Source organism: Lepidochelys olivacea, assembly GCF_965140295.1.
Source record: "Lepidochelys olivacea isolate rLepOli2 genome assembly, chromosome: 2".
In the NCBI taxonomy this organism is placed as follows: domain Eukaryota; kingdom Metazoa; phylum Chordata; order Testudines; family Cheloniidae; genus Lepidochelys; species Lepidochelys olivacea.
The window spans coordinates 142,467,110-142,478,326 of record NC_140412.1 but is presented as its reverse complement, the minus strand read 5'-3'; the positions used below and the strand labels follow the sequence as shown (position 1 = coordinate 142,478,326).

At 48.5% G+C, this 11,217-nt stretch overlaps 1 protein-coding gene across 1 annotated transcript in view; it reads left to right on the top strand.

Moving 5' to 3' along the window:
- The first annotated feature begins 6 nt into the window (after positions 1 to 6).
- The window catches only part of MARCHF6 (membrane associated ring-CH-type finger 6), a 117,505-nt gene continuing 106,294 nt past the window's right edge, over positions 7 to 11,217 (top strand). The window contains exon 1 of the mRNA XM_084619554.1: positions 7 to 130. Coding sequence (XP_084475680.1) covers positions 22 to 130 — 109 coding nt within the window. The 5' untranslated portion in view covers positions 7 to 21. The remainder of the gene's footprint in view (positions 131 to 11,217) is intronic.

Here is an 11,217-nt window from a genome sequence, read left to right as displayed (position 1 = left end):
GCGCTCAGCCGGGCTGGCTCTATGGTGCTCACTCTGCGAACCCCGCGGCCCCCGCCCCACCGCGGTCACACCATCCGCCCGCCGGCCGCGGCGCTGCGTCAGCCGGACAAGATGGAGACCGCCGAGGAAGGTAACGCGCTCGCTGGCCGCGATCACCCCTCCCCGGGCGCGGGGGCCAGGCGGGAAGGGGTCCCGGGGGGGGGCGGTGTTACACTCGGGAGGGGCCGCCCCCAACCCCGCGTCTGGGGCTGCAGGTGCCTTGCGGCGGCAGCGGGAGGACAGGGCGGGTGGGGGAGGTGTCCGTGCCGTTGTGCGCGTGGGGGGTCGGGGCAGTGTCGGGGACGGCGGTGCGTGGGGGGGGCGGTGCGTGCGGGGGCGGGGGTGTCTCTTATGTAACCGCTGCGGCGTTGGGGGTGAGTCCGGAGCCGGCGCTTGGGGGGCTGCAGGCAGCGGGGCCCACCGACGCTGAGCCGTGCCGGGCTCGGGGCCGGGTGGGCGGGGCGGCCGACCGGCCGGGGGCGCGGCTCGCCGTGCGGCGGGATCCCGCGGCCGCAGGGTTTATTGTGATGCCCAGCTCGCCGGTGCGGCGGGCGCTGCTGGCGGTCAAAGGGCGCTGGGCACTTCGGCGGAAAACTCCGCTTGTCGCGGAATGGGCGCTGGGCCGCTTTCAGTTCCCTCGGCAGCGCAGCAAAGTCACTCCGCCTGAAGGAGGGGAAATCTCGTGGAAGAGGTGCCGCTGTCCACTGTCAGACGTGTGTATTCACATCTCACCTATTCTCGGCCCCCCCAAATATCTTGTGATAGGGAAAAGTACTTGGTGCATCTTTACTTATGGCTTTTGGGAAAAGCTAAATGTATTCTGTGTAATTCTTAAAAGTGAAAGATGATTTGGAAGGCCTGTTTCTTTTAAATACAAATCTTGGGTAATGTCAACAATATAAGTGGTATGGGCTCTCAGCCCAGAGGTGGCAGATCCATGTCCAGATCCCTTTTCCTCAGCAGGAAGAGGGGAGACTGGAACTGGTGGTTTCCCATGTCCTCAGTGAGTAAGTACCCTAATTACTGGGCTAAAGTTTATAACGTAGGGGCCTCCTCTTTGGCTGTTCTGTGTGATGTTAGGCAGCCTCTGAGTGAGCGTGCCCAGTGGATCTGGCCCTACAGATATAGCAGCAACCATATTGGGTTAGACCAACGTCTCGAGCCCCAGGGTCCTGTCTTCTGTCAGTGGCCAGTACCAGATGCTTCAGGGGGAATGAACAAAAAATGACAATTTGTCCTCTGTCACCCATGCCCTGCTTCTGGCAATCAGAGATTTAGGGGAACACACAGCATGGGGTTGCATCCCTGACCATCATGTTTAATAGCCATTGATGGGCATATCTTCCATGAACTTATCTAATTATTTTTTGAACCCAGTTATACTTTGGGCTTCCTCAATATCCCCAGCAAAGAGTTCCACAGACTGATCCTGTGTTGCGTGAAGTAGTACTTCCTCATGCTTGTTTCAGATCCGCTGCCTATTCATTTCATTGGCTGACCTCTTAGTTCTTGCGTTTTGTGAACCAGTAAATAACTTTTCCCTATTCACTGTCTTCACGCCATTCATGATGTTATATATCTCTATCATATTTCCCCTTAGTCATCTCTATTCTAATCTGAATAGTCCCATTTTTTAAAATTTTTCCTCTTGTCGAAGCTTTTCCATACCCCTAATAATTTTTTATTTGACCATAAGCTTTCGTGAGCTACAGCTCACTTCATCGGATGCATTCAGTGGAAAATACAGTGAGGAGATTTATATACACACAGAACATGAAAAAATGGGTGTTATCATACACGCTGTAAGGAGAGTGATCACTTAAGATGAGCTATTACCAGCAGGAGAGCGGGGGGGAAGGGGGGAAGAAAACCTTTTGTAGTGATAATCAAGATGGGCCTGTATTTTCCACTGAAATGCATCCAATGAAGTGAGTTGTATCTCACGAAAGCTTATGCTCAAATAAATTGGTTAGTCTCTAAGGTGCCACTAGTACTCCTTTTCTTTTTGCGAATACAGACTAACACAGCTGCTACTCTGAAATCTAATAATTTTTGTTGCCCTTCTCTGTACCATTTCCATTTTTTGAGATGAGGCATCCAGAACTGCATGCGGTATTCAAGGTGTGGGTGTACTGTTTAAGCTGATTTAAATGATAGATTACATACCACAATTACTATAGTAGTTCTGCAATTTTATATTTGAATTTCTTCAGAACTCTTGAGTGAATACCACCTGATCCTGATGACTTATTGATGTTTAATTTATCAGTTTGTTTTAAAACGTCCTCTGACTCCTTAGCCTGGGACAGTTCCTGAGACTTGTTGCCTAAAAAGAATGGTTCAGATGTAGGAATCTTGCTCATATCTTCTGCAGTGAAAACCAATGCAAAACATTCATTTATCTTTTCTGCAAGGGCTTTGTCTGCTGTGAGTGCTTCATTCGCACCTTAATTGTCCAGTGGTTTTTTGGTAGGCTTCCTGCAGCTGATATATTTTTGCTATTTACTTTTTAAACTGTTATTCTCTCAAAAAATCAGTTAAATTGCTGGTGAGGGTTGAGGTTTGAGGTTGTGAAAAAGTGTAATAAAGAAGACCTGTAAATTTGCAAAAAAGAAAAAAATGTAGTTAAGGTATTTGTTGACAACCCTACAAAAATCAAGACAAGAGGCACTAGTTTTCATTTTTCTTCATGAATGTTGGGCCTACTTATTGCACACTGACGTTGACAGCATGAAGGCTGTCATTTTGAGGTAATGTAATCATGTATTTTATATTTCAGTTTCTTGAAAAAAAAGCATTAGAAAACTGGGAAATAAAATAAAATAGATACAGTCTACAACTTCCTGCAATTATTTTATCAAACAGGAATAGGTGACTATCAGTGGATCTGCACTTCATGGTCGTGCCCTTCTTTGTTGTTGACTCGATGCATTCAGCACTTAATGCTAAAGTCAGACTCTTTAGAATCAGTTAAAAGTGCACTTGCAAATGTTAAATAACTGCTTAGTCTTTTATACTGTCTTCATAATGGCCATATCTATTTTTGGACTTGTGATGAGGTGCACTGCAAATTTATCTTAAGTTTCAGCTGATTGTTTAGAACAGTAATGTTATTTATTAGTATGGGATTCTCTCAGAGAAAGAGAAAATGTTACTGCACTAGTTTTTTTAGTAGTGAAATAAACAAGCCTCTAGATAAAAGAGAATACATTGAATTGAGTCAAGTCAGAGGCCAGATCTACGCTAGAAAAATTACCGATTGCTGACACCAGTTGTCAGCAGCAGGTCCAACACTGGTTAAACTGCACAGCTTAATTTGCATTTGGAGAACAGGACACATAGTGTTCAGCACCATTTGAGAAAACCCTGGTTGACTTTCTTGGAATAAATTTCATTTTATTCATTGTTTTCTGAAATGGTGTTGATCATGAAAAGCCATGTTCTAAACTTGCAGTGTGCTGCTGCTACCTCTTCTCAGCAACAGGTAATTTTTCTAGTGTGGACCAGGCCAGACTGGCTAGTTCTTTAGTACACTGAGAATCATTAGGGCTGTTTCAGTAGGCCTCTGGAATACAGTATATAGGTTATGTCTAGTATGTTTGTATGTTACTCTGGAGCTTTATTTGCCCTCAAACTCTACAGTTGCTCTGAAGGCCTATCCAAAACACTTAGAGATTTTGCCCTCTCCTTCAAAGCTAGGACTTTGGCGCTCAGACCCTGGCATTCATCTTTCATTTCCAGGGAGTTTCCCTTTAAGAGTCTTCAGCTTCCTCCAGAAATAACTCATCAACAACTGTAGAGTCTGATAGCATCATGAGGGTATGGAGACTAGCTAGGCTTCCTCTCACTGCCCTGCAAAGCCAGGAGGACTTCAGGTGAACGTGGCCCAAACAGTCTCTCCTTTTCCCAGGAGCACCATGGCAGTGCCTTTACAGCCTCAGTATCCTTATTATGGCTTCATTTCTGGACTCTGAGCATCATGGGGTTGGGAGACTAACTGGGGTGGGAAGGGTGTGGAAAAGGGGGATGATTTGGGGTCAGAGAATGAGCAGACCTGAATGACAGTTTCGCAACCTCAGACCATAGTGGCATCAGAACATATGCTCCATAACTGAGCAAAGGATTTGCTGCTCAGTAGCACCTGACATGTTTATGGATTCACCTCTACTAATTGGGTAGCAGCAGAGTGTGTCAGAAACCTCAGAAACATTGGTTGCCTTCCTGCTGCACTCAATGGAGGTTGGGGCTTATATACAGAATAGGGTCTGAGAGACTCATGGAAATAGTTGTTTTAGGGAGGTGGGAAGCTATTAGTGCTAGCAATGGAGTATAGCCTCCTGAGGAGGATAAACAAAATAATAGGCAGCAAGCCCATTCCTGATGGCGGAGTGTGTAAATGTTGAAGGAGCTGAGGGGATACACCTGATAGGGATAGAAATTGTATGGTGGGCCATGAATGCTCACAAAATTGGGGTTGGAGTGCGGGCTCTGGGGTGGGGCTGGGGATGAGGAGTTTGGAGTGTCGGAGGATGCCGTGGGCTGGGACTAAGGGGTTCGGAGGGCGGGAGGGGGATCAGGGCTGGGGCAGGGGTGCAGGTTCCGGCTTGGGGTGCAGGCTCTGGGGTGTGGCTGGGGATGAGAGGTTTGGGGTGCAGGAGGGTGCTCCAGGCTGGGATTGAGGGGTTTGGAGAGCGGGATGGGGCTCAGGGTTGGGGTATGGGGAGAGGCTCGGGGGGTGCAGGCTTCGAGCAGTGCTTACCTTAAGTGGCTCCTGGAAGGAGTTGCATGTCCCTTCTCCAGCTCCTACGTGGAGGTGTGGCCAGGCAGCTCTGCACGCTGCCCCATCCGCAGGCACAGCACCTCTAGCTCCCATTGGAGCGCGTAGGAGCTGGAGCGGGGCTATGCCGTGGCTTCAGGGAACCATGTGGTGCGGCCCCAGCGCCCTGGCTGGAGCGGGACCTAGCTGCGTGGTGCGGCCCCCGACCCAGCACCCCAGCTGGAGGGGGCCGAACCGCGTGGTGCAGCTCGCGGGCCGGCTTAAAATGGCTCCGGGCCGTAGTTTGCCCACCCCTGTTGTAGTGTGATGAGATGCAATTGTGTTTGGGGTTTAAGGGGACTACTATAGTATATACAAAAGCATTAAATTTAACATTTGAACTTCTATAGCACTTACAAGTGGCATTTTCTCACTCAGTTGTGGGGAATGGATGAGTGACTTTTTCAAGTCCTGGTTCACTCTTACAGTTATCAGTTTGCCCCCTGTGTTAACAGTATATTGGTATATGTTGAAATGTAATAGCTGATAACTCTTTAAAAGTTGGATTAAAACTGTAGTTAGCATTCTCTGATTATATCTTTTCTAAACACATGCTGTTAACATCACGCTAATGAACTATATCAGGGGTGTGCAAACTATGGCCTGGGGGCTGCATCCGTCCCTCCAGACAGTTTAATCCGTCCCTCAAGCTCCCACTAGGGAGCAGGGTCTGGGGGCTTGCCCCACTCTGGCGCTCCAGCCGGGGAGCGGGGTAGAGAGCTTGCCCCACTCTGCGTGGCATCTGGGGCATGTCGCCCCTCTGGTTCCTATGTGCAGGGGTAGCCAGGGGGCTCCACACTCTGCCCCTGCCCCGAGTGCCCCCCTTCCCCCCTCCCGCAGCTCTCATTGGCCGGGAACCATGGCCAATGGGAGCTGCAGGGGCGGCGCCTGCAGACAGGGCCTGGCCATGCCTCCATATCGGAGCCGGAGGGGGGACATGTTGCTGCTTCTGGGAGCTGCTTGAGGTAAGTGCCGCCCAAAGCCTGCACCCCTGACCCCCTCTTGCGCCCCTACCCTAATCCTGATCCCCCTCCTGCCCTCTGAACCCCTCGCTTGCAGCCTGGAGCACCTTCCTGCACCTCAAACCCCTCATCCCCAGCCCCACCCCAGAACCTGCACCCCCAGCCAGAGGCCTTCCCCCCCGCCCCAGTCCGGAGACCCCTCCGTACCCTGAACTCCTCATTTCTTGCCCCACCACAGAGCCCGCACCCCCAGGCGGAGCCCTCATCCCTTCCCGCACTCCAACCCCCAATTTCGTGAGCATTCATGGCGCACCATACAATTTTCTTACCCAGATGTGGCCCTTGGGCCAAAAAGTTTGCCACCCCTGGACTATATTGTGTCACTATAAAACTGTCAAAACTCCATCACCACATGGCCATATCCATATGTGTATCTTTTATAAAGGAACTTTGAAACGCTAAAACTTCCATGTATATAAATCCAGTTTGTGGTGGTGGAGGATACTCCTATTGCTTTGGAATTAAATTTTAGTTTATAGGTAAATATATTAATCTCCAACTTTAGGCATCAGGATGCCAAAGAGAGATTTCTCTAATGGGGGAAATAGTAGACTGAGGTGTTGTATGCAGAGAAAAATAGTTAGGCAATCTGGCTTTAACAACTTTTGTCAAGATAAAGAGCTATATACAGCATAGGTTTCCCTGCACATTGCGTGTAAACAGAGGGGAAGATGAGAACTATATACACAAGTAGAAAACTATACTTGTTAAGCAGCTAGAACTCATTTTGAATGTTGCAATGTATAGGCAATAATGGGTGTAATTAATTTCAGGTGGCTGCCCTCCAGAGACAGAATAGATTGAAGCTGACTGTTGCCTTTACAGTCTGGATTATGTTAGCCTAATATATGCGTATATATTTGGATTTCTACAATAATAAAAAACACCTATCCAAAAGTTCTCAGCACCCTCTGACACAAGTTACGCAAACTTATTTTGACAGCCAGAAAGAAAATTCCTTAAAAAAAACACACAATTCCACTCTCCCCTCACCCTCATAGATATAACTCCATCCTTTACAGCAACTTCCACAAATTCATATGCATTGCAGCATGCCCTTCGGAGACTGTACTACCTCCAGCCTCCTTTCTTTGAAATCAAGGGAGAGATCTCTCCCAGCGCTATAAAAAACCCACCTCCAGGAGGGGAGTAGCTACCAGTGCTGGTGCACTGTCTACACTGCTACTTTACAGCGCTGAAACTTGCAGCACTCGGGTGTTTTTTCACACCCCTGAGTGAGAAAGCTGCAGTGCTGTAAAGTGGCAGTGTAGACAAGGCCTTAATAAACAAGCTGGTGCAAAATGTGGCAGCTTAAGTTTCTGAATTGATTTAAATTGTATCCCCATGTAGAGTGCATTGCAGTAATCCTGTCTTCAGGTGACAAAGATATGGATTAATATATTGTTTAAAGATTGCAGTAGCACTTACAAGCCCCAAACAAAGCTAGGGTCCCATTGTACTAAACACTGTACAAACAAATTGTAAGCTTTTTGGGACAGGGACTGTCCCATATTGTCTAAATAGAACAAGTTAGACAGTGTGTGTGAGGGTACAGAGTGGTGAAGTGACTTGGTCATGGTCACACAATGTCAGAGCTAGGAGTAAAACCCAGGTCTCCTGACTTCCACCCAAGTGCCCAATTCTTCAGACAGTGGTGCCCCCCTTCTGGGTTATTTTAGCAGGGTTGCAGCTGAAAAAAGTCACATTGCCCCATTCAGATGCATTTGGTTAAAAGTACTTTTGGACTCTGCTTTTATGTTTTCACTCAGCCATAACTGAGGTTAAAACACAACAGCCAGGCTGCATGCCCATGGAATAAATGGCAGACAAATGTCCTTAATCGGCTGTGGACATCCGCTTTGCTATCATTTGGCTACTTCCCCTAATCTACCAACATTATTTCAATTTTATGTGGATTGAGTTTTAGTCACCCAGTTTTCATCTATGTCCCAATCTGACCCCAACATTGGGATAGGCATTCAACAGCAGTGATTGGATTGGGTGATTAAAAAAGCTGGGTGTCATCAGTATATTAAATTACTACCTCAGAACTAAGCTTCTTAGGCTATGTCTACACGGCAGTGTAAGTCTTGGGTTAGTGCAGTGTTTCTCAAACTGGGAGTCCTGACCCAAAAAGGGGTTGCAAGGCTATTGTACAGGGGTCATGAGATCACAAAAAATATTACTGGAGGGAATGGGAGGGGGTACAGCAGCTGCCGCTCTCCGGCTCCTCAGCTCTGAAGGCAGCACCGCCACCAGCAGCGGCTCAGAAGTAAGGGTGGCAGTATCCTGAGTATGCTCCTATGAATACATACAGTAATTTGCTATCACTTTTTTTTTTTTTGGCGGGGGGCATTGTTACAGTCTGAAATATTTTCAAAGGGGTTTCCAGCAAAAAAAAAGTTTGAGAACCCCTGGATTAGTGGGACTCAAGTCAGCGGACTCATGTCAAGGAACCTGGGCTGAAGTGTCTACATTGCATTTTAACCCTACGTTAAGAATTTTTTGACTGTGCTCAAACCTAGGGCTCTGGCATCCACACTGCAGTGCACAGATCTGAGTCAAAGTAACCATATCCCAGCATATCTCGTTGCCACCTCCCCCCAGTGTTGAGACTCTAGCCCAGGGGTTCTCAAACTGGGGGTTGTGACTCCTTGGGGTCCAAAGGTTATGTGTGTGGGGGTCTTGAGCTGTCAGCCTCCACCCCAAACCCTGCTTCACCTCCAGCATTTATAATGGTGTTTAAATATAAAAAAAATGCGGTTTTAATTTATAAGGGGAGTCGCACTCAGAGGCTTGCTGTGTGCAAGGGGTCACCAAAACACAAGTCTGAGAACCACTGCTCTAGCCCTAGGAACATAGGAACATAGAATATCAGGGTTGGAAGGGACCTCAGGAGGTCATCTAGTCCAACCCCCTGCTCAAAAGCAGGACCAATCCCCAATTAAATCATCCCAGCCAGGGCTTTGTCAAACCTGATCTTAAAAACTTCTAAGGAAGGAGATTCCACCACCTCCCTAGGCAACGCATTCCAGTGTTTCACCACCCTCCTAGTCAAAAAGTTTTTCCTAATATCCAACCTAAACCTCCCCCACTGCAACTTGAGACCATTACTCCTTGTCCTGTCCTCTTCTACCACTGAGAATAGTCTAGAACCATCCTCTCTGGAACCACCTCTCAGGTAGTTGAAAGCAGCTATCAAATCCCCCCTCATTCTTCTCTTCTGCAGACTAAACAATCCCAGTTCCCTCAGCCTCTCCTCATAAGTCATGTGTTCCAGACCCCTAATCATTTTTGTTGCCCTTCGCTGGACTCTTTCCAATTTATCCACATCCTTCTTGTAGTGGACACAGTACTCCAGATGAGGCCTCACCAATGTCGAATAGAGGGGACGATCACGTCCCTCGATCTGCTGGTAATCCCCCTACTTATACATCCCAAAATGCCATTGGCCTTCTTGGCAACAAGGGCACACTGCTGACTCATACCCAGCTTCTCGTCCACTGTCACCCCTAGGTCCTTTTCCGCAGAACTGCTGCCTAGCCATTCGGTCCCTAGTCTGTAGCTGTGCATTGGGTTCTTCCGTCCTAAGTGCAGGACTCTGCACTTATCCTTATTGAACCTCATCAGATTTCTTTTGGCCCAATCCTCCAATTTGTCTAGGTCCTTCTGTATCCTATCCCTGCCCTCCAGCGTATCTACCACTCCTCCCAGTTTAGTATCATCCGCAAATTTGCTGAGAGTGCAATCCACACCATCCTCCAGATCATTTATGAAGATATTGAACAAAACCGTCCCCAGGACCAACCCCTGGGGCACTCCACTTGACACCGGCTGCCAACTAGACATGGAGCCATTGATCACTACCTGTTGAGCCCGACAATCTAGCCAACTTTCTATCCACCTTATAGTGCATTCATCCAGCCCGTACTTCTTTAACTTGCTGACAAGAATACTGTGGGAGACCGTGTCAAAAGCTTTGCTAAAGTCAAGAAACAATACATCCACTGCTTTCCCTTCATCCACAGAAGCATGGTGCACTGTGGGAAAACTATACTGTCTAGATTCATGGACAGGCTTGGATACTATTCCAACCAAATGACATTGACATAAATGGTATTATGTGCTTCGGGGTGGGAAGGGAAACTGGCTCATTTTGGGAGGAGAGAGGGTGGGGGGACAGTGCTTGTGAGAGGGAGTGGTCTTGATTGCCATGTAATGTGATGGAAAATAAATGTGTGGTTGGGGGTGGGGTGGAGAGTAGCACAATGGCTTTGTGATATGGCTTGACCATATCGGTCTTCACTGAAAACCCTGGAGGCTCTCTAGTAGTGTGCTTGTGCAAGCTGAAGATCACTCACTCTTCAGGAGGAACACCCTTAGTGGGATATATACTGCATCAGTGTCACCACCCCATTTAAAGTCTTCTAACCCTGGCTCAGCTGAACACTGGAGCTCCCATGTTCAACTGATGGTGCTTCTTACTCCCACTTTTCTAACAAGTCTCCAGAAGCAGCCAACATGGGTGACCCACTCGTCTGCTTAATAATCAAAGTTTTCATTTGTTGGCAATCCCTCACCAAGGGCCCCAGAAGTAGCTACTTCCTTCCATGCTCCATTCTGACCAGAGTGTGTGTCCCTGACCACATGACCCAGTGGGGGATCATTGCTCTCCTCCCAAAGATCCCATCCCTTAAAACACACACACACCAGCCTGGCTGTGGAGTGGTGAAGGACTTGGGGTGCAGTGTGCTCCAGCACCCCCAGGCAATTCCTTATCCCTGTCTTCCCACTAAAGGCTGCAGGGAAGTTTTGGGGCTGGCTCCCTCTCACCGCCCTCACAGTGCATGAACTCAGGTGCCCCTGCACATGCGGCCCCAGCAAGGGCAGGGGGAGCCCGGAAGCAAGAGCCAGAGCGTGGAGTGGGGACCAAGCAGTGCCCTGTGGATAGTATTGCCAGTTTTGGTTTGATATATTCCTGGACGTATTCATCTCATGACACAATCTTTAATTAAATATTCATCTTTAATTCCTGGAGACTCAAGGACAGTAGTGGAGGGTTGGCAACCCTATGCAGTGGAGCCAGTGATGAACTGCCAAAATCTTAACAGCTGGTTCCCTATAAAAAGTTCTGATTTAAGGGATGTGCCTCTGTCCTGCCCCCTCCCATTCCATCCTGCCCCCCAGGTTCCATCCTGCCCCCCCATCTCCCCAGACTCTCTCCTACCCCCTCCCACCCCCAGTCTCTGTCCTGCCCCCCTGTCCTCCCCAGGCCTGTTCTCCATCCCAGGTGCCAGCTGGTGGCACAGGAGTCCTGCAGCCCTTGCATCAGTGGGGTTG